This window comes from Xyrauchen texanus, chromosome 48 (assembly GCF_025860055.1).
Source record: "Xyrauchen texanus isolate HMW12.3.18 chromosome 48, RBS_HiC_50CHRs, whole genome shotgun sequence".
NCBI lineage: Eukaryota > Metazoa > Chordata > Actinopteri > Cypriniformes > Catostomidae > Xyrauchen > Xyrauchen texanus.
In genome coordinates, this window is record NC_068323.1 from 7282134 (window position 1) to 7303791 (window position 21658).

The following is a 21658-nucleotide window of genomic DNA, read 5'->3' on the forward strand; positions in this document are numbered from 1 at the left end:
AGCACAATAAACGTAGTCCATACAACTTTTCTGTATTCTGAAGCCATACAATACATTTAATTGAGGAAAAGCCCAAAATGTAAGTTATTAATCATTAAAAGTATGTAGAGTAGTTCTCAAATCGAATTCACTTTCCATTTAAATAAGATGCACGAAGACGTGTTTGAGTTGATTTGCATTTGAGAGCTATGGCGAGTGCTTTTTCAGTGTATGAAACATGAAAATTAAGACTTTTGAAAAAAGCACTCTGGACATCCTGATACAGTAAATTAGTTAATTTTCAATTTGTTATTCATTTCTTCATTATTGTAAATCGATACTGTATATTAATACATCATTCACTTTCCAAAAGAATTCCACAAAACATACATTCAAAAACATTATTAGGAAAACATTCACTTTAGAGTCTACCTGTGAAGCTCTGGGCTGTAGCAGAAGAACATTTGTGTACTTTTCGTTTCACGAGTTGAGTTGTAATGTTGTCTCAAACAGATCAGCTCTTCTCTGCTGAACCATGTGAGTGAATGGAGTGGAATAAACAATAGTCAATAAATCATGTTTTTGTGGGCAAAACTGTCAACTGGATACGTTCTGAACACAAGCTGCATCACTTTATTCACCACAGATGTCCCACAACATGCAACATAATTAACTAGCAAGAGTGAATTTAACTCTGTTCCTACATGACTTCAAGACAAGATATAAAAACTGCTCAGATGCACTGTTTATATCCATCAATAAAAGGTCTATCATTTATGCAGTTTTTCATTAAGAATCTTTTCATGGAAGTTTCTTGTGTTGCTGAGGGGAAAAAAAAAACATGCTACTCCATCTCGTAAGGATATTGATATTCAGAGCTGAAATGTGCTTGGGCGTAAATGTTTCACATTCTTGCCTTGGCGCTTTTATGTTGCCTCTGTTCCTTTTAGATTATCATTGGCATGAAGGGCTCTCCTCGTGTGGCCGAACAGACTGCCGTTTGGGGCACAAAATCTTGGCAAATGCCCGGCGAAAGCTACTGTGGCAAAGCGGATAGAGAAAAGGGTTGATTGCCGAATTTAGCCAAAGGAGCCAGAAAGTGACTTCGTACCAATGATGATCCACACAAGTACCACTGCAGGCAGCCCGAATGATCATCAGGAGTGTGTAAGGTGCCCAACACACCCCAAAAACACACACTATGACTGCCAAAGACTTGGCAATCTTCTTGTCTCGAGAGAGACGTGCGTGTCCTCCGCTCCTGTAGGGACCGCAAGTGGTCGAGGCTTCCTGTGCACGTATTATGCGTGTCCTTACCCAACCGTTGAACAATCCCCGTTTTGTATTGGTCGTCTTCATTGTCAAAGACACAGAGTGTGTGCTGCTTGGATCTCCACTGGACGAAGGCGACACTTCCTCTTGGTCTTGTATCACGGCTGAAACGGCTGCTGGCTCACTAGAGGATACCTTGCGTGTTTTCACGAAGAACGCGGATGAGGCCTGGCCATCTACGACCCTCCATCCGTCTTCTTTTTCAGCCTCCATGTGTGCCATCCTGCTACGGTTTCTCCGCTGGATGTTGAGATAGATGCTAAAGTTGAAGAAGGCCACTGAGATGAAAGGAGAGAAGAACTCAAACGTGGAAGCGGAGAGCAGGAAGTACCAGGTGCAGTAGAACTCAGCAAAACACTCGTCCTCCGGAACAATGCTCTCTCCGACAAGCAGCTCCCAGAAGATAATTGCTGGACCATAGAGGAGGAATGCCAAGACCCACACTGCCAACATCTTGACCACTGCAAGACGAGTGACCCCCTGCTGGGCTCTGTACCTTACCTGTGGAATAAAAAACAAAGGAGGCAAAAAATGTAAGTCTATTGAGATTGGCAAAAGAGGTCTATAAGACCTGGAGACAGCTATCTGTTAGCATCTCCATTAATCGAAATGGTAGAACTGTACATGAGGTACATGACCTGCATAATGCCATATGCTTTAAAAATGAAAATGTACTTAAGGCACCATTTGGGGTTTCTCAGCAGCCACACTGATGGAACCATCTGAAAATCCTCCTGACACCCTTTAAAGGAGCCTCAAATGTCCTATTTACGTCCCCGAAGCCTTTCTCTTATGATAGGGTTATTAAAGGAACCGCTGACAATCCCTAGAGAGGTTTTAAAGTTCTTGCAAGTACTTAAAGTGAGTTTCTCAGATAACTGAAAGGGTGCCTGGATGATCTCCAGAGGGTTCTGCCAGTGTGGCATCTGAGGAAGCCCAATTCTTTTCTGGAGTATCTTTTAGTTTTTGCAGTATATTTCCTCAAGGGCACTTTAATTTCAGGACACTTTTTTTTTTCTTTTTTTCGAGCCAATCAACTGAGCCGTAAATTTCATGTGACTAATCACTCTGGAGGACAGGAAAATTACATCTGAAACCACTGATTAGCTGATGGCATCACAGCTAGCCGAGCTCTTCTGACTATCTTCAGAATCAGAATGAGCTTTATTGCCAAGTATGCTTACATATACAAGGAATTTGACTTTGTCACCAAGCTTCCAGTGCAAAAACAACACAAAGACAGAGATAATAAAAAAATAGAATAAAAATAAAAAGCAAATTGAAGATATAAGTATATATAGAATGAGATGGATAGCCTGAGGGGAAAACGTCTGGGGACTGATGTTTCTGGTGCTCAGAGCTCTGTAGTGCTGGCCAAAAGTCAACAGTTCAAAGGGGTAGTGGGCTGGGTGGATGGGATTGAGAGTGATTTTTCCAGCCCTTTTCCTCACTCTGGAAGTGTACAGTTCTTGAAGAGAATGCAGGGGGCAACCAATAATGCTTGACAGAATTATACATTTATTTATACCATTAATGGAGAAATAGGCTTTTTGCCCACATAGTGGAGTTGTTACGGTATATTCCAGCAAGGGCTAAGTTCTGTAGCTAACCAGCCAAATCTGAACCCCCTGAGAGAGGCACAGATATGAGCCATAGTACGGTGGGAGCTATCTCTGCCAGCTATCACTTTCAATAAAATCCATGCATGGTGTGAGTGCCTCCTCAACTTAATGATTAATTCACAGCCCAGAATTCTGAGCACAGCGAGGGGAAAACAACGCACCGAGTCTATTCAAAGCCTGCACTGTGGAACTGATCGGTTATGGTGTTGTATGATGATCTAGAACAAAACAATTGAATTAATTAATGTAGCTATTATAAGTTAATCAGTGTGTCCGCAAAATGTGATGATGTGCAATTATAGTTTACACTCAATAAAAGATGAGGGCAAGTGAATAAATTCACTTTCCACCATGAATACAATCATACGTGCCTGAAGCAACATAACGATGTTTCAAAACCTAGTAACTTAGCTCTTTGCTGTCTACTTCCTAAATAGGCAGCTGTCTATTATGGCATGCAAACTGAAATTGAACCTCATAAAATTGGGTTAAATAATACATTTTTTACTGGGCAATACTACGTTGGTATTTGATGAAATACAAGTAGATTTATAATCGGTATTGCTCTCACTTCGTCCATCTTGTTGGATGGATTGGCTTTGGCCGAAGGCATAATCATAATCTTGCCTACCTATATGTAAGATTCTGTCCTATTCCTAGGTCAGTGATCAAATTTAAGCAAATTTGTGACTGACCACGTTAAACGTTGTACAAAAGCCCTGATTACAAAGATCAGTGACCAAGAAATAAGCATAATCATGCTGCCTTTGATACTTTTGGAACAGCCTTTGTGTCGGGCGAGTGCCTATGATGCCTTGTAACTTAAGCAGTGCATTAGGAGGGTTAACTCCATTTTACTGCATGATAAAGTGTCAAGAAAAAAACTAAAGTGATATCTCATTCTCCTCTAGTCATTCATTTATGCACATCTAGTCGTAATTTTTGCTTTTCAGCGAGGCGTGTACGAATGGAAAAGTTGTTAGATTGCTGTGTTGATGTCTTTTACTGACAAACCGCTTCACTGATTTCTTTATCTTCCCTTTTGTCATCTTTATTCTCTTTGCCCAAGTCGTTTTTGGATGAAAAACGAAGGTATCATTTTATTTTATGTTTTTTGCAATAAACAGGAAATAAACAGGTTATTAAATTATTTAATGCAATAAACATTATTACAATGTTTGTTTGATAACTCCAAAAGTCGGAGACCACTACTGATAATGCATCTATATTTTGCATTGTTTTAATACTTTAACAGAAGAATGATGTGGCAGGGCGGAGCTGGGTCGTGATCCTACACACCCGGTCCCGTATTAGGCTAATCAAGCCTCCGTGAGGGATAAAGGTCGACTGCAGAGGATTGTGCGGGAGAGAGAGATCATTTACGGACATGTCCGTCATGTGTGTGTTTATGTTGTCTTTTAAGTTTATCATTAGAAATATTATTTATATCGTCAAGCCGGTTCTCGCCTCCTCCTTTCCCTTGATCCCATTACACTGCTGCCGAAAACCCGGGAAGGAGGAGGGATACGCCGTAGTAGAGTTCTCGCCACTACCGTCCACCCCAACGGAGCAGCCGCGGCCATCTGCCGGGGGACGAGGAACCCAGCCGCCTGAATGAGGACGATGGCCGCCGACCACGAGGGGAGAAGGGGCTCCTGACCGACTGCCTGGAGTGGTCAGGGCCGCTGCCAGGGGCAGAGGAGATCCCTACCAGCCGCTGAAACGCGCCAGGGTTTAAGACCGCCGACCGCGAGCGGGGAGGGGCTCGCTGCCGACCGCCTGGAGCGAGAGAACCACTGCCAGGGGCGGGGGAGACCCCTTCTGTTCCCAGAGAATGCGGCGGGGCGTTCCGTCCGCCAGGGGCTGGAGGACTGCCTCTGATCCGCCCGGAGAGGCGCGGCCGTCGTCCGATAGAGGGTGGAGGAGTGGCCGAGGAACAAGCTGCGGCGTATCGGAGAACCGGCGAGTAAGAGTTTTTTTTCTCTCTCTCATTGTCGCTCTGCATTGGCCTTTTCCCCCTTTTACATTTGTACAGTTTTTTTGGGGGGGTACTACACTGTTACAGGAAGCACACCCCCCCATTTTAATTATTTCTGTTTCCCTCCCCTTGTCCCCTCCCTCGTCCAGGTAGATGGGGATGACCTGCCGGCAGACTAGACGTAAAGCACGCCCTCCCCCAGGGAAAGGGGGGGGGTGTACGTCAGGCCGGGGGATCGTTTACGGACATGTCCGCCATGTGTGTGTTTATGTTGTCTTTTGAGTTTATCATTAAACTATTATTTATATTGAAAAGCCGGTTCTCGCCTCCTCCTTTCCATTCATCATGTTACAAATGAGTACATATGATTAATGACCTAGAAATTGTTTGGAATCGTATATATTTCAATGTATATAATGAAATAGCAGGGCAAGTGAATAAATCCACTTTGTTTTGTTTCCAAGATAAATGCATGCATGTCTCTCTCCAACTCAATCACCTTTTTTTATATCATCTCTGGACTTATAGCGATGAATAATAGACAAGTATAATTGCCTCTACTGATGGACAGCAGGGTCAATGTGACAATAAGTCTGTCTTCACCACATTACCTCTCTCCGGAGTCTAGCCTGAAACACTTTCCATTTCAGTAATTCAAAAATGACAATTGCAAAGATGACAACCAGTGAAAAGAATCATCTATTCGTAAAAGCCACAAGCCCCCAAGGGCGTCTTCTGGTGATAATCTAATGCAGTTTGAGCTCTGAAATTACTGCAAATAATAGTTGTCTTCGGGGAATGAGGGACATCTCGCTAACATTAGCAGAGGATAAACATCACAGCATTTCACACCTTCTAGAGCTCTACAGTTGGATTATGGGGCATCAAAGCTGGTAAATAAATTCTGTTGACACAATGGCCATTTCAGTTTTGATGTGTCACCCCCTTGAGGGAATGTGTTACTGAAGAACTACCGTTTGCTGGAGGAAAAGCTTTAGCAAAAATAAGGGTGAATCAACAAGAAAACCTGTCCAGATTCACCCCAAATCAAAGGCAAAAGACCTACATGTGATTTTTGGGAATTCTCATAATAATGCTTCATTATTATAATACAGTAATTAAATATGCAAAATTCCCTTCTTCCATTGTTTGAACACACAGATAGTCCCGCCCCAACTTCACAGCTTTGATTAAGCCAATGGCCATTTTAGATAGCACCACAAAGCCACAATGTTTACAGTTTTCAGGTAGTTAGCCTACGAATGTCTTATGTCTCTGCATATTAAGCTGGTAAAGGAGAAAGCAATTTAATGTAGGAATAAGTACAAACATCACCTTTAAAGCAGGAGAATAGTCTGGCCGAATGAAGTCAAATGTCAAACTAATGACTCTATTACATGAACGTCAATTGTTCAAATACATGCACTCTTGAAATGTCATGAAATGTGAAAGACATTTCACATTGTTATTTACACGATGGATTGCAACTCTTTCAAAAGCAATCACAAATAAAGCCAATAGACAAGCTGTAAACAGGAAATGGCGACATTATCGTTCAACAATGAGCACTTCAAAAGAGTTGGATGAGAAATGCATTTGCAATAAATGCAAATTCCTATACATTATTCATGAGGTTGCCAAATTCACTCCCGAGATGTCACAATTGCATAATGTGTTTGGATAACAGTGAAGGGGTTATGCTGCTCACAGTACTCAGTTATTTGACCTTCCAACACTTCCGTAGCCACTACAGCAAGATTTTTAGTAAATTCAACGGCTAGTGTTATTGTAGTGCATTATTATGCCTCAATGTTTTTTTTGTGGACAATTCCGAGAGATCTTTGCATTTCATGATTCTCTTAAACGTAGCTCTGGAACATCAAAAACCATTCAAAAAATAAAGTCTGGAAAACAGGTTTCTTTTGAGCTGAGCCATTTTCCGTTCAGTGCATCCGTCTTTCGCCGCGTCGCCTTGTTCCTGTAATTTCAGAGCTTATTTTGATCAGTGGTTTTTAGGAATGCAAAGCACAGGTCACACTAGGCTTTGAGCGCCCCCCATAATTTTTTCGGAAATCGCTATGGACTAGGATATGATGTCACATGAGAGGACTTTTAATAAAACAATAAATTAAAAAATAACTATGTGTTACGTTCAGAATGTTTATGGAATGTTTTTGTTCCGTTTCAGAAGTTCCGCAGCCGCCTTTTCAAATGGTGACCAGTTAGAACAAAATAAAAGAACATTTAATAACATTCTTTTAAAATGACAGTGTGCTACTCTCAGATAAGGATGGGAAAAATACCAGTTGCAGTGTTGCCAGATTTGGCAAGAGAAACAAGCAATGTTGTCTGGGAAAACAAGTCCAAAATAAGCAACTTGTCTCACCAAAAGTGAAAATAAGCCATTAAATTTGTTTTCTGGTGTGGTGAATTTATCAGCATAGAAATCATACCAGCATACAGATCTGCTTGTCAGTCAAAACCCGGCAGCATTAAATATGTATGAATGTATCATATCCAACAATAATTCAGTGAAGACTTGGAAACAACTGCGAAATGTTATTTTACCTCTAATAATGTTTTCTTTGTATCTGGATTAACTGTGAATTTGCAGTATATGTAGTAATAATACACAGTTGTTAAAAAGGACTTCATTCACAGAATGGGACACCCACTAAAGGCAATTAGTCAAAGAATTGTGTGATGCAGCGGTTTCCTTCAGGATCAAACCACTTGCTTTTTTGGGCAACAAGTGGTGTAGTTCTCAAAATCTACTGTGATAAACCCTTTGGCCTTTGGTTTCATTAGGGACGGATTACCGATCGGGCCAATGGGGCAAGTGCCCAGGGGCCTTGACTACCAGGGGGCCCTTGACTTCCCGGGGGTGCCCTGGGGTTTAAGGCTCTAAGGCTAGTTTGGTGATCCCCCCCCCCCCCCCCGCTTGAAAACTCTTTTGGGCATGAACAACGAACGCCCCACCCCCCTCAACATCTTTTGGGTGGAGAAGAGCCCTTGGAGATAATTGGCCCCAGGGCCTTTGCAAGTCAAACCGGTTACCAACATTTAAAAATAACGTTTTCACGCCGGAGCAACCGCAAATAACTTTTTTCCCATTTTCAGTTACGTTCCGCAAAACAATTTATTTGTTTTTGTTTTTTTTGTTCTTTGTATCATTTTTAGTCCCTGGAAAGACGTATTCTTTGAATTGAGCGAAGAGGTCAGTGTGTTCAGTTTCTGTCTTCTTCAAGACTTCCCGTCATGCCGATTCGCAGGTCAGAGTTCGCTAAACTTCGAACTTTTCTCGGCAGTGTAGTGCAAAATTTCTTTGCATGCGCTTGCGTTCCCCGTTTTAATTAGATTTGGTAGTGAATGGAGCACAAACTGTAGTGTGAACACCCCTTGCAACTACAATAAGCTGCACACAAAACGTTGCTATAATGTTACCAACAAAACAGAGTTTTTGAATTAATTAATCAAAGCTTAATGATGTACTTGAACAGATAATGTTGGACTTAGTAAAACAACCACCAAAAAAAACAATCATTTGATTTAAACAGTTAAAAACTTGGTAATAAACAGCTGCATTTTAACTAAATCTTTATCTATTAAAAACATGCCAATTCTACCAGTAACGGTTTTTGATCCAGTTTGTTAAGACGAACGGAACAAATCAAACAAGCTACATCTGAGAAGTGTTTGATTTCCACCACAGCTCGTCCGGCTGTAAAGCTACATGCAATAAATTGACCAAAAAAAGCGTTTGCTAGTGTACTGGTCGCTCATATGCTGGAATAAATTCAGCTTTTTCCACGCAACTGCTTTGAAGCATTTTATTTGCATCACCCAGAACATTCTTCTCCCTTACTCTTCCACTTAAGAAAGTCATATCAAGCCATGACAGATACTTGAGAATAAGAGTGCTACACCAACTAGAAAACACTTTTATGCTACAATACAGTAATGCAATGCAATATGTGACCAGCGTGTAAGGTTACAGACAGATCGCTGCTTTCAATCGTTACAAAATAAGACCAAGCGAGCTATGATGGCATCATTTAAGGCATCATTGGCGCACTCTCGACACGAAAGGCAGTTAAAAAAGGTAAATGGTCTGCACTTATATAGCGCCTTTTTTAACATTAGTGGTTACCAAAGCACTTTATACTGTGTCCTAATCACCCATTCACACTCACACAACAGTGGCGGCAGAGATGCCATGCAAGGCGCTAGCCTGCCATTGGGAGCAACTTGGGGTTCAGTGTCTTGCCCAAGGACACTTCAGCATGTGGAGTCGTGTGGGCCGGGAATCGAACCGCCAACCCTGTGATTAGTGGCCGAACCACTCTACCAACTGAGCCACAGTCGTTCTTTGCGGAGATGGCCATCTCAGAATATATTGCGATGAGCTCAGTCATGAAAACTATTCCAAAAAGTAGGCAACATAATTATTTGTGTACAGGTATTTTTATGCAGATAACACATGGTGTTGCTGTCTGTAAATAAGTCACTTATGAGGGTCCATACAGTTAGGGTGCTGCCTTCGAAGGTAGCTTCAAGGCAGCTCACAACTTTGGTACAGAGTCCAAGTTTTTAATAAAAACTGGCCTTCAAGTTGATTCACTGTGAAAGATGATGAATTTATGATGCTGTCTGTGACTAACAAAGCGCATATTTGCAGTAAATTGCACTGAAATATTCATGACCATAGAGCGGTTGAATGGTGGAGACGGTGTGTGTGACTGCTGGGCCTTTTTTTTTATCCACGATCTGTCATTTGGGCAAAAAAGCAGAACTCATTGATTTATTATTCATCAGATTGCAGTAACACACTCTTCAGCATCTTGCAGGTTTCTTGAACAGCTCAGTTGTTTTAAAAAAGGGGAAATTTTGGGATCCCTTTGAGACACCAAGCAAGGTTTGTCCGTGTGAAAGGATTTTTGTGTGTTGCAATATTTCAAGCTGAAGTGTGATGTTAAAATACTGCCTCATGTCCCAGCTTAATATGCAGAGATGACTATAACTCAAAAGTAGGTGGATTTCCCATAAAAGTGTAAACACTGTAGCTCTGTGGCGCTAACAAAACATTTCTGTTTGTCTCAGCATCCCGACACAGCAACATTGGCTCAACTAATGGTGTGAGTTTGGGGCGGGTCCCAATCTGGTCTATCCAAAGCAACTGAAGTGCTTGGGAAACCTCTTAGAAAACAATGCATTTCTGCATTTCCGTTCAGTGAATTTAGTGGTGCAGGCATATTTCAGAGTGAAAAAAGTGTAGGGCCTGGCCGATATATAACAAAATGGAGTTAACCATTGGCAAGATTTTAGGAAGACTGCATTAACCACAACAGTAGCATACAACAATGCTTAAATAGCTATTTGACCAGTGGCGATTTCTCAGGGCCATCAAAGCTTTCTCTGCTGGGCTAACATGCCAAATAAATAAATGTATAGAGAAAAACTTGTTTATCCAGTCAGAATTTATTCCTTGATGCTTACAAGCAAAGCGTGACAACTTTTTCACAAATTGCATGCCTGAAGCAGCGTGAGTTTGAGCTCTGCCCCATCAGGCCTTCAAGAATTTCTGCAGAATGCCTCAACAGTGCAAATGAATGAGCAACTAAAGTCAGATTCATCAGCCAATCAGATTGGTTTATTTGTTCTCGGTGGGTGTGTTCTTTAAGATATGTCCCGGTCGAGGCCTTCTAGCTGGCCTTGAGTGACGCAATCGTGCGTTAAGTGACGCAATCTGAAAGCAAAATCGCTATCGCCATTGAGAAAGAGATCCTTATGGATTTAAAAACAGGAGATGTTCTGCATGACTGTGTGATTGCTTAATTTATTAATCAGGAAAAGCGGACTGATGTTCACTTCAAGCAAATTGGTACGTGCTTTTTGTATTGTTATAGTAATACATCAGGCGTTTTCTAAGTGTAAAAGAGTTTCTAAGTTTCTAAGTGTTTGGCTGCTGGAGCATTCAGTGTCGGATCAAGTTTTGAAAAGTTGTGCTGCGTTCCATTCAACGTTGAAAGTCGGATTTTACTACTTTCCTACCAGGGATGGATTACGAATAGCAAAGGCCCTGTGGCCAGTTATCTCCAAGGGAGGAGGTGGTGTTCCTTGTTCATGCCCAAAAGTTGAGGAGCGGGGTGGTGGTGGGGGGGGGGGGGTATCGTTGTTCATGCACAAAAGGGTTTTAAAGTGGGGGATAGTCAAGGGCCCCTGGGCACTGGCCCCCATTGGTAATCCATCCCTGCTTCCTACTAGGAAAAGTGCAATGGATGCATTGTAAACATAAACTCAAAGCACTTATGACAAAATGTAACTATAGACAAATGATTGAAGGACCTACACGAATAACAAGACAGATTAAGACCCTCATTGATTTGGCATTTACTAATAGACCACAACGAATCACAAGGACTTATAATTTGATTACCGGACTCTCCGACCATAACATGACTTTGACTGTTAGGAAACTGACGAAGAAGCGCCTACAGTACTTTGGTAAATCAGATCATGAAAAAACACATTTCATTCATCCTAAATGTAAAACTGCACAATTTGAAAGAGAACTTAAAAATATAAACTGGGGACAAATTTTGACACTAGATGATGTAGAGGAATGTTGTAATTCCTTGACTACAGCTATTACATGTCTGATGGAAAAATTTACAAAGCAAATCAAATTGAAAAAAAAGGATTATACGGTGCCTTGGATAAATAATGAATTACGGATTCTCATGAAGAAGCGAGATTTAGCCTTGAAAACATCTTTAAGATCTAAACTCAATACAGATTTCTTGATTTATAAAGGTTTAAGGAGTAAAGTTGTATTTGAGTTGCGGAAAGCAAAAGTAACATATTACACTAATTTAATTGATAGTTCCAAAGGCATAAATAACTCACTATGGAAGCATTTAAACAATTTGACTAACAAATCAAATAAACATAAAAAGATCACAGAAATTAATATCAATGGCAATAGTATAACCGATCAGCGCCATTATTGCTGATGAATTCAACTCCTATTTTGTACAGTCAGTTGAACAATTATCAAAAGATTTCCAGCCCGTTAATCCTTTTAATCTTTCATTGAGAGACACCTCAACAGATTCATTTTATATTAAAAAGGTGTCGGAAGCAAAAGTTGCAGAAATAATTAATAAACTTTCAAATTCCAAGTCAAATGACATTTTTATGATGAATAGTTGTTTTCTTAAAAATTATAAAGATGTTCTCGTCAAACCATTGACCCATCTCATTAATCTCTCCATAAGAACCAGTACATTTCCCAGTGCATGGAAGAAAGGAATAATTATCCCTGTGTTTAAAGGTGGTAGCCAAAACTCTATGAGCAACTATCGCCCTATATCGATTTTACCGGTTTTATCAAAAATAATTGAAAAAGTAGTAGTAGTGCAACTGGTGGACCATTTAGAAGCCAGACAGCTCCTCCATTGTCACCAGTTTGGGTTTAGACCACGTTACTCGACAGAAATAGCAAACTGCTGTTTAATTGAAAATTTAAAAAAGTCCCTAGACAAAGGTAATGTGGTAGGAGCCGTATTTATCGACCTTACAAAAGCATTCGATACGGTCAATCATAGTTTGCTTTTATCCAAAATGTTACATTTTAATTTTTCAAATGAGGCAGTGTTGTGGTTTACATCTTATCTCCACTCTAGAGTGCAGTGTGTTAAAGTTGATCAAAAGGTATCTGCACTTTCAAACATAAAAATGGGCATTCCACAGGGCTCTATACTTGGCCCTTTGCTGTTTAGTCTCTTTATAAATGACTTACCTCTGCACTGCTCAGGTGCCAGATGTCAGCTCTATGCGGATGATGCAGTTCTTTATGTACCCGCCAAGTCACCTGAGCAGGCTGCAGCCGTACTGTCTACTAGTATGTCTGACATTCAACAGTGGCTCATTCAAAATCAGTTAGTTTTAAATTTCTCAAAAACAGTTTCCATGTGTTTTTCCATTAAAAAAATAGATATAAAAGGAAGATTTAATATTAAATTACAAAATAAAGAAATTCATCCAGTTGCAGAATTTAAATATTTAGGTTTAGTTTTAGATCCTCAACTTAAATTTGAAAAACATATAAAGAAAATCTTAAAAACATTACAAAGTAATCTCAATTGTTTTAAACTAATTAGAAGCTACATACCAAGTCAGGCAGCCCTGCTGTACATGCATGCTATGATATTTTCTCATATATCATATTGCATGACAACATGGGCACAAGCCGCTCCCACTGCAATAAAACGCATAGGTTCTTTATATAATCGAGCAATAAAACTTTTGGATAAAAAACCATTACGATATCATCATTGCAGCATCTTTAAGATAATTTAATGAATTTTGATAGCTTTAGCAATTTTTCCTTTCTTAAACTAATTTATAAGTGCATTAATCATTTAGCACCTGAGCCACTAAGTACATTTATTGAGAGGCAGGACAACATCCGAGTCACTAGGAGCTCCACAAATCATGACTGTAAAATAGCATACTGCAGGACCAGCTTTGGACAGACGACCTTCTCTGTGAATAGTTCAAAACTCTGGAACTCATTACCTTTTGAAATCAAGACTGTGCCTGACTTTAAGATGTTCACTTCCAGGCTTAAAAACTGGTTAAAAATAAACCAAAAGTGTACTCATTTTTAATTATTATAAAAGTTGTACATGATATGTATGTATGTTTATATTATTATTATTATTTATTTATTTATTTATTTATTTATTTATTTTTTATTTAAGTAGTTAATCATGTACATTTTATTGTGTATAAAAGCCCTTCCAGGGACAGGAGTTGAAAATTAGCTATAGCTATAAACTTTATGTGCAACACATTAGTGACATGCTTGGTTTTGACACTATGTTTGTTTGCATTGTCCCTGTCAAATAAAATTTAAATAAATAAAAAAAGACAGAATTACAACTTGCAGGCTCATGCAGAAATTCCTAACTCCGATTTTGCCGAGATGCAGGGGAATAATGTCACACAAAGTGCAAGTTTGTGTCCAAATTACAGGATATTAAAGCTTGTTTAACAAACGCCTGCTGAAACAGGTGTATAAAACATTATAATCGGTGTTGATAATCGTACACCTGAAGCACAAATGTAGCGCTGCAGCATTGTTTATCAGTTGGGTTGCTAGGAGACCTCTAATGAGAGTCAAACCCCTGCTATGCTAACGGGAGCGTTGCAGTTCCGAATACCGGGGAATGGGATGCATTTATGGTGGGAGATATCAAGTAGGAATATTCCACATCCAACTTGAATGGAACGCATAACCGTGTACCCTGCAAATATAATTAGATTGATTTTTACAGGTATTAAAGACCTCCTGGTTGATTCCTATGAATGTCTATTCGGGAGAGAGACTTAATGCTTGAGCATTAAGTGTCATTTCAAGTCCTGGCTTTCGTACGTGGACGTGTTTTTAAAATGCCAATTGGTATTATTAGTTAGCTGTGACAGGGTGTCTTAAATGCATGCATGATGCCCAAAGGCATAGGGTGTCTTATTCATTGTGGAACTATGTTTTCTTAATGGCATGAATCACACTGAAGGCCTAGACTGTAAATGCACGGCCCGCCACTGTATTTGACTATTGGTTAACAGTAACCTATAGTCCGCTCAACATTAGTGACATCGCTGCAAAGGAAAGTCATTTGAAGATTTTACTGTGGAATAACGTGCACCAGTGAATCATTCACAATAAGACCAGGAACATTTATTAAGTAAACAGGGTCAATTTTGTTTTAATGTTGACATGTTGAAGCAGGCTGATTTGGTGTTTACACTTACCGCTCGTGTAACGGACAGGAAGCGGTCGTAACTGATTAAGACAATATTGAAGACAGATGCCGTGCACAACAAATAGTCCATCACCAGCCACAGCTTGCAGAGCCCACGGCCTAGCATCCACCTGCCCGTCAGGATGTAGGGAATATAGACCGGGATGCAGAAGGCCCCTAGGAAGAGACACATCACATAATATTGCATTATATCCGTGGTTCTCCACTGGTTTTAATTCAGGACCCAGATTGTAAATTGGACATCAAGTGGCGACTGAACACAGTGCCTGTACAGTTAGTTATTATAACAAAGATAAATCATATCAGACCTTTTGCACCTTTAATTTAAAAATGACAACCAATGCAATGCCAGTGAACACCAAAGTGACAAATTTCAGAAAACAAACCAAAATGTAGAATAACTTAAATGCATAAGCATGCACACCCTTTTATATTTGGGTATATGGCTGTGTTCAGAATCAACCAATCATCAAGCTAATGGGAAACAGTACACCCTGGTCTTCACCTGAAGTGACTCTGATTAACTCCAATTAAATCTCAGCTGTTCCTGTAGGATGTCGCATGCTACTACAAGAGCCACCGGCCACAAAGACCTCACAAAGCATCAACGGGATCTCAATGTTGAAAGGTATCACTCCACAAACATTTCCAAGGCATTAGATATACCACGGGACACAGTGAAGGCAGTCATCATGAAGTAGAGAAAGTATGGAACAACAGTGACATTATCAAGAACAGGTCGTCCCTCTCAAATCGATGAGAAGACAAAGAGAAAACTGGCCAGAGAGGCTGTCAAGAGGCTTACAGCAACATTAAAGGAGCTGCGGCTCTTTCTGGCTCCCTACACGTGACCTCTATCTCCTGTATTCTTCATCTGTCTGGGCTATGGGGCAGGGTGGCAAGACCAAGCCTTTTCTGACAAAAACAAAACATCCAAACCCAGCTAAACTTTGCAATTATCCTATACCAAGTCTCCCAAAACCACGTGGAGAAATATGTTATGGTCTGATGAGACTGATTGAACTTTTTGCCCAAAATTGTAAAATGTATGTTTGGTGAAAAAACACCACACCCACGGTGAAGCATGGTGGGGGCAGCATCATGCTTTTGGGCTGCTTTTCTTCAGCTGGAATTGGGGCTATCGTGAAGGTGGAGGGAATCATGAATAGCCCCATGTACCAATCAATTTTGGCACAGAAGCTTCTGGCGCCTGCTGTAAAGCTGAAAACGAAGAGATATTTCACCTTTCAGCATGACAATGATCCAAAGCACACATCCAAATCAATAAAAGTATGGCTTCAGAATAAAAAATAGGAGAAGGATTCATCTTTTGGAATGGCCCAGCCTGAGCCCAGACCTGAATCCTATGGAAAATCGGTGGTGGGGGTCCCGAAGAGGGCCGTACACAGGAGATTCCCTCGCAATTTGACAAGTCTGGAACGTTTTTGCAAAGAAGAATGGGAAGATATTCCCAAGTCAAGACGTGCCAAGCTAATAGACTCTTATCCAACAGAGAGTGCTGTGATAAAATGAAAGGGTGCTCCAACTAAGTATTAGTTCAAGGATGTGCACACTTATGCCGTTTTTGTTTTCTTCTCTCTGAAATGTGTCACTTTGATGTTCAGTGGCATTGCATAGGTTGTAATTCTTACATTAAAGGTGCAAAAATTCTGATATGATTTATCTTTAATTTCTCACATCAAAACAAATGCTGTTTTACTAGAGGTGTGTAGACACTTTATATCCACTGTAGTTGTTAACAAGGCTTGCTTCAATGGCCACTTGCTTCTCCTGGTCAGGATATAATAAGCCCTTCAGAGCGTAAAATAATGGATCATGTCACAGAGGAGTTGCTTCACAATATGACCGATAAACCAAGAGCCATTATCAAAAAGTCATCGAGCAGCAGAGGGAACAGTGACAGCCATAATCTGTCTACCTCTTCTTCTTGTACTTTAAACATACATCAAGAGAAAGCTTTTCCACAAAAGCATAAAGAAATCACATCATTGACTTTTCGCTAAAGGACGCAGAGATCATTTATCGTTCAGTTAAATCAGCACCATATCAGCACTGTGTTATTTAGCTTTTGAGCTCCTTGGCATTTTAGAAGTAAAAAAGGCAGCTCTTTAGGGCTCTGAAACTCTTTGAGGCAAATCGACTAGTTTTGCCACATGTGTGCATGGCATTTTAGCACAAAACCTGCGTCATATTCCCCAACCACTCACAATCCAGTTTATGTATGTACAGCAGGTATAGCAACACCCTGGGCTTATTCTGTCATGATTTACTCAGTCCAAGCATTTTGTTCCAAACTTGTATGACTTTCTTTCTTCTGTGGTGTAGTGGTCAAAGCACATAACTGGTAATCTGGTAATCAGAAGGTTGCTGGTTCGAGCCCCACAGCCACCACCATTGTGTTCTTGAGCAAGGCACTTAACTCCAGGTTGCTCCAGGGGGATTGTCCCTGTAATAAGGGCTCTGTAAGTCGCTTTGGATAAAATCGTCTGCCAAATGCATACATGTAAATGAGAATTTTCTAATGAGAATGGCAGCAAATATGTACCAAATGATAGAGAAGAGTGTTACATGTACGGCATATCCTGGCATGTATCCAGACCAAGTGTGCCGCACAAGCCCTCAAAAGTAAAGCCAAAACGTCTCGATCCCCCCCCCCCGGTGACTGGTCCTAGTATAGGTCATAAACCCCGCCTCCCCATGTTATTCAACGGGACGTGAGACCAACTAAACAATTAAATTACACTTCACATATCTTTTTTCCAAAGATAGTTTCTGGCCATTTACTGTAGTTTCTATTTCAAGTGTTTGTTTTCAGAATAAGTTTGTTTTTAGTTATTTGATGCTATAAAAACGGTGCTGTGACATCATGATTGACAGCTGTGATTGACAGGTTCTCTGAGCGACGTCACTGAAGCACCAACAGACTTTTTTTCGGGATCTTCAGAGGACTGAGGAGATTGGAGCTTTAAATTTAATATCTACAGTTCTATAATTAATTATTTCATACAGTCATAAGTCAAAAGTGCAGGGGCCTGTGCTTGCGATTGATTCAGCGAGAGTGAGGGCGGGGCCTTGATTTCGCGGCTTTACTTCCTGCTCACTACTGCGCAGGTCTGGTCCCGAAATCGCAACTGCGCAGACTCAAGTTCCAAGATGTCAGCGCCATATCGGGACACTGGCGGTTTCAGTTCTCACCAATGGAAAAGAGCGAAGGGGCGTCGTCCATCTTTTTTTACAGTCTATGATCCAGACAAGCCAATTCAGGTGTCTGGGTTGGAGTAGTGTTGCAGAGGAGTGATGCTGTACAGTGCCAGACACAAGTAGTCTGTTGCATCCCTCAGTTTGGCGCTAAGAATCGACCTGCAACATGGGGAATTGTGCCATGCAAATTCATCTCTACACACATTTTCGGTCATATATGCATCATTACTAATTTGCATAATCTGAATAGTGTGCTAAAAACAGGCAAAGTTGATCCTTGTTGAATTGCATGCTTCATCTGTACTTCATAGGCGTTTTGAAGGATAGTGCCACTTACCATGAAGATAGATCCATGTTTTTTCAAAGAACCTCCACCTTGAAAGCCACAAGCACTACATCGTCTGAGCACTAATGCCTGTGAGCCGCAAACAAACACTTAAGGAAGCAGAGTGGGTTTGGTGGGTTTGGTTAATGCACTCTGAATCCAAGCCAATAACTTATTGTGCATGCGCATTGCAGAACAGAAGAAAACTCATTCAGTTTCTCACTACTGCAGAAGCATGGGTGTAATTGTTCGTTTTTCAACCTGACCGTGATCCTCGCATCTCTTCTACATTGCTTTGCTTCGAAAGCATCTGACAAAATCATAACTCTACATATAAAGTCCAAAAAATCTTGACTGATTGGGGAATTTGGTACTAGTTAGCTTAGGCTTTTATTCAACACAAGCAAGTCAATGATCGAATGCCGATAATGATATTTGAAAAGCGGGCCAGGTGATGGCCGATATAATGCTGACAGATACATAAGTAGGGGATAATGTACTGTAGTCTCTAGTCATTATGCTAAATAAACCCAGACAGAGTGATAAGCAAATTGAATAGGTTTCTTTTTTAAATAATGACTGGCTTATTGTACAGTATCCCATGCATTACATGGCTCACCAAATAAAATAAAAAATGCAAAAGACATATACATTTAAATTTAGAAGAAAGAGAGAACGGAGTGCAACCAAAAACATTAACTAGCATAGGAGATTAGTTGTCAGGGACAACAGTTGAGCATACATTTGAGAAGTCATTATGCAAAGATATCTGCCTGCAGAATGCAACAATTGACTAAACCGAATCGTCTTTTCAAGAGTGCTGTGTACTTATACAATTTAATGAAAGCAAATGAGATGTGCAGAACTGACAGAACACATTATTTACACAACATTTACTCAGACTTCATGTAAAATGTGAAAACAGAAAATGTTCATTAGCTATTGACAAAGCTGTCAATCGGTTTTGGAACTGATTCACATTTATGTATTTGGCAGACGCTTTTATCCAAAGTGACTTACAGTACACTTATTACAGGGACAATCCCCCCGGAGCAACCTGGAGTTAAGCGCCTTGCTCAAGGACACAATGGTGGTGGCTGTGGGGATCGAACCAGCAACCTTCTGATTACCAGTTCTGTGCTTTAGCCCACTACAACACCACCAGTGCAGAAATGATGATTCTGTTAATCACGGTTAAAACAAAGTGGACATGGTTATCGGTCGATAATCTCAAAATGGCCAAAAATGGCCAGATTAATCAGCCTGGCCAGGCCATGACAACAGCACTACATTGCATAGCTGCTCGAATTCATTCATTAAGAAATATGAACAAATGGAGAACATATGACCTCTGTGGATTCTGTAAGGTTTCTTTAGTGGGCAATAAACACAATTTTTTATTCAATATTTGAGAGCGATCCAAGTGTTCTCCTCGGCCAAGCTGAGGTTTTATATAGCATCTAAAACCAGACAAATTTGGCCTAATCAATATTCCAAAATGTAAGAACAGCTACATAAATTTACAGTCACTCTTTGATTAACTAGGCATGCCAATGCATTTGGCATGCAAAACTAGGCAAACAGCCCACACATCTTAACCAATTACTCCAACGCTCTGTTGTGATAGTATATCGATATATCGCAAAGACCAATTAATCGGACGATATTTTACTATTTTGAGATTATAGGCATTGGCCGCTGTACAGAAGTGCTACCTTTCCCCTGAGTCATCCATGTCGGTATAAAATATCTGCTTATTTCTAGTGAATTTTGAGGAACTGTGGCAAATAAGTATTTTTCTTTAATTTGCTGTCTTTCAATTGTATGCAAATATGCAATTGCCCACGGAGAAATCCATATGGTGAATTTGACAACTCATTAGCTACGTTTATGGTGTTCTGATGTAATAATGTAAGCTGCAGTCTGATTAATTAAACTTTCCCTTCTCCCACTAATACTTGTCAGATTCAGTATTCCCATGAAATGCAATATAAGACATACGGAAAGCTTTGATCCTGTTGAACAGAGGGTTCCCAATGATGCATGCCATATAGATCATTTCAGTGATAACATTAATTTCCAAATGCACAATAGTGATGCAAATGCATTTGCAAAGAGGTTAAATAAAATGCTTATACATACCGACGAGGAAGTCAGATATTGCCAAATTTAGGAAGAAGTAATTGCATTGATTTCTAAGACTTTTGTCCACGAAGAAGGCAAGGATGACGAACGCGTTTCCGACCACCACCACGACCACCAGGGTTATCATCAGGATCGCCAGGATCACCATCGTGTACCCGGGGAACGCGTCCACATCCGAGCTGACGGTCGTGATGTTAGAGCCAGAAGAATTGAATCCAGAAAAGCAGGTGACCATGGTCAGATCAAGAGCATTTGGAGAACCAGCAACAGGTTTGAGCACATTATGGGCTCTCTTCCCCGCGACTAAGGCGACAGATGAGTTTCCATGCCTTCAGGGTTGCATTAACTTCAGAGCGCATCCACGGTACCGTTCACGTTGGAGTCTCCAAACACACGGGGAGCGCGCCCATATTTGAAGTTGTCCAAGCGATGCCTGAAACTGATATGAAATGCCCTTTTTTTTCCTGAGGGGAACTCCATGAATTGGTAAGTCAAGTCCATGTACTGAGACTGAGCGCAGAGTTTCTGTTCTTTGAGTTTCCAACACAGAAGCGCGTTCCCGTCACGCGCGCACGTCAACTGTTGCGCACTCCCGTTGGAAATGGTACTGTTTTTGGAAGAACTCACAGATTCGACCCTGTCCACCTTTGTGCCTAACTTTGTCACGATTTGACCAAGTTTCTGCATAATAGTATAAACGACTATTTAAATGCATGATTTAAAGTTTTATGAATATTGTCCAGTTTTATCAGAAACCTACTTGTATTGTATTGAATCGTATGTGCTGAATGCAGCTTTACAACATGATTTGCCTGAGTTTAATCAGTAAAAGCCCTGGTCAACAAACCTGAAGCCTGAATCCTTATTTTAGGGACATTTACTTATTTTGTACTGGAAAGCAGGACAGAATTACTCATTAACAACCTATTTTTGGCAATGTGCATTGATAAATCTATATAGTCAGAAAATCCAATCCTAATGGGATCACAGGAATCTTCCAAAAATCAAATAAAAAATATAACAGATTTTTAGAGACCCATTGGATATTGTGTCATCTTTATCAGAACACTGCAAGTATTATATATTAATAATGCTACTGGACAATTAAAGGAAATTGCACAGCAAGCTATTAAATCCTCAAAGACTTTCTTTGAAATTCAATTGTCCAACATGGGCATTTTATTCTATTGTTAAACACGACAGTCCTATTGGGAACTCAAGTGTT

The 21658-nt window shown here is 40.4% G+C and overlaps 1 protein-coding gene across 1 annotated transcript; it reads right to left on the reverse strand.

Moving 5' to 3' along the window:
* Positions 1–933: 933 nt before the first annotated feature.
* LOC127639479 (histamine H3 receptor) lies at positions 934–20731 on the reverse strand. The gene is made up of 3 exons (XM_052121529.1): positions 20431–20731; positions 14731–14897; positions 934–1812 (listed from the first exon to the last, which is right to left on the reverse strand). Exons 1-3 carry the CDS (start codon positions 20666–20668, stop codon positions 934–936), a joined length of 1284 nt encoding a protein of 427 aa, XP_051977489.1. The 5' UTR covers positions 20669–20731.
* Positions 20732–21658: the final 927 nt, after the last annotated feature.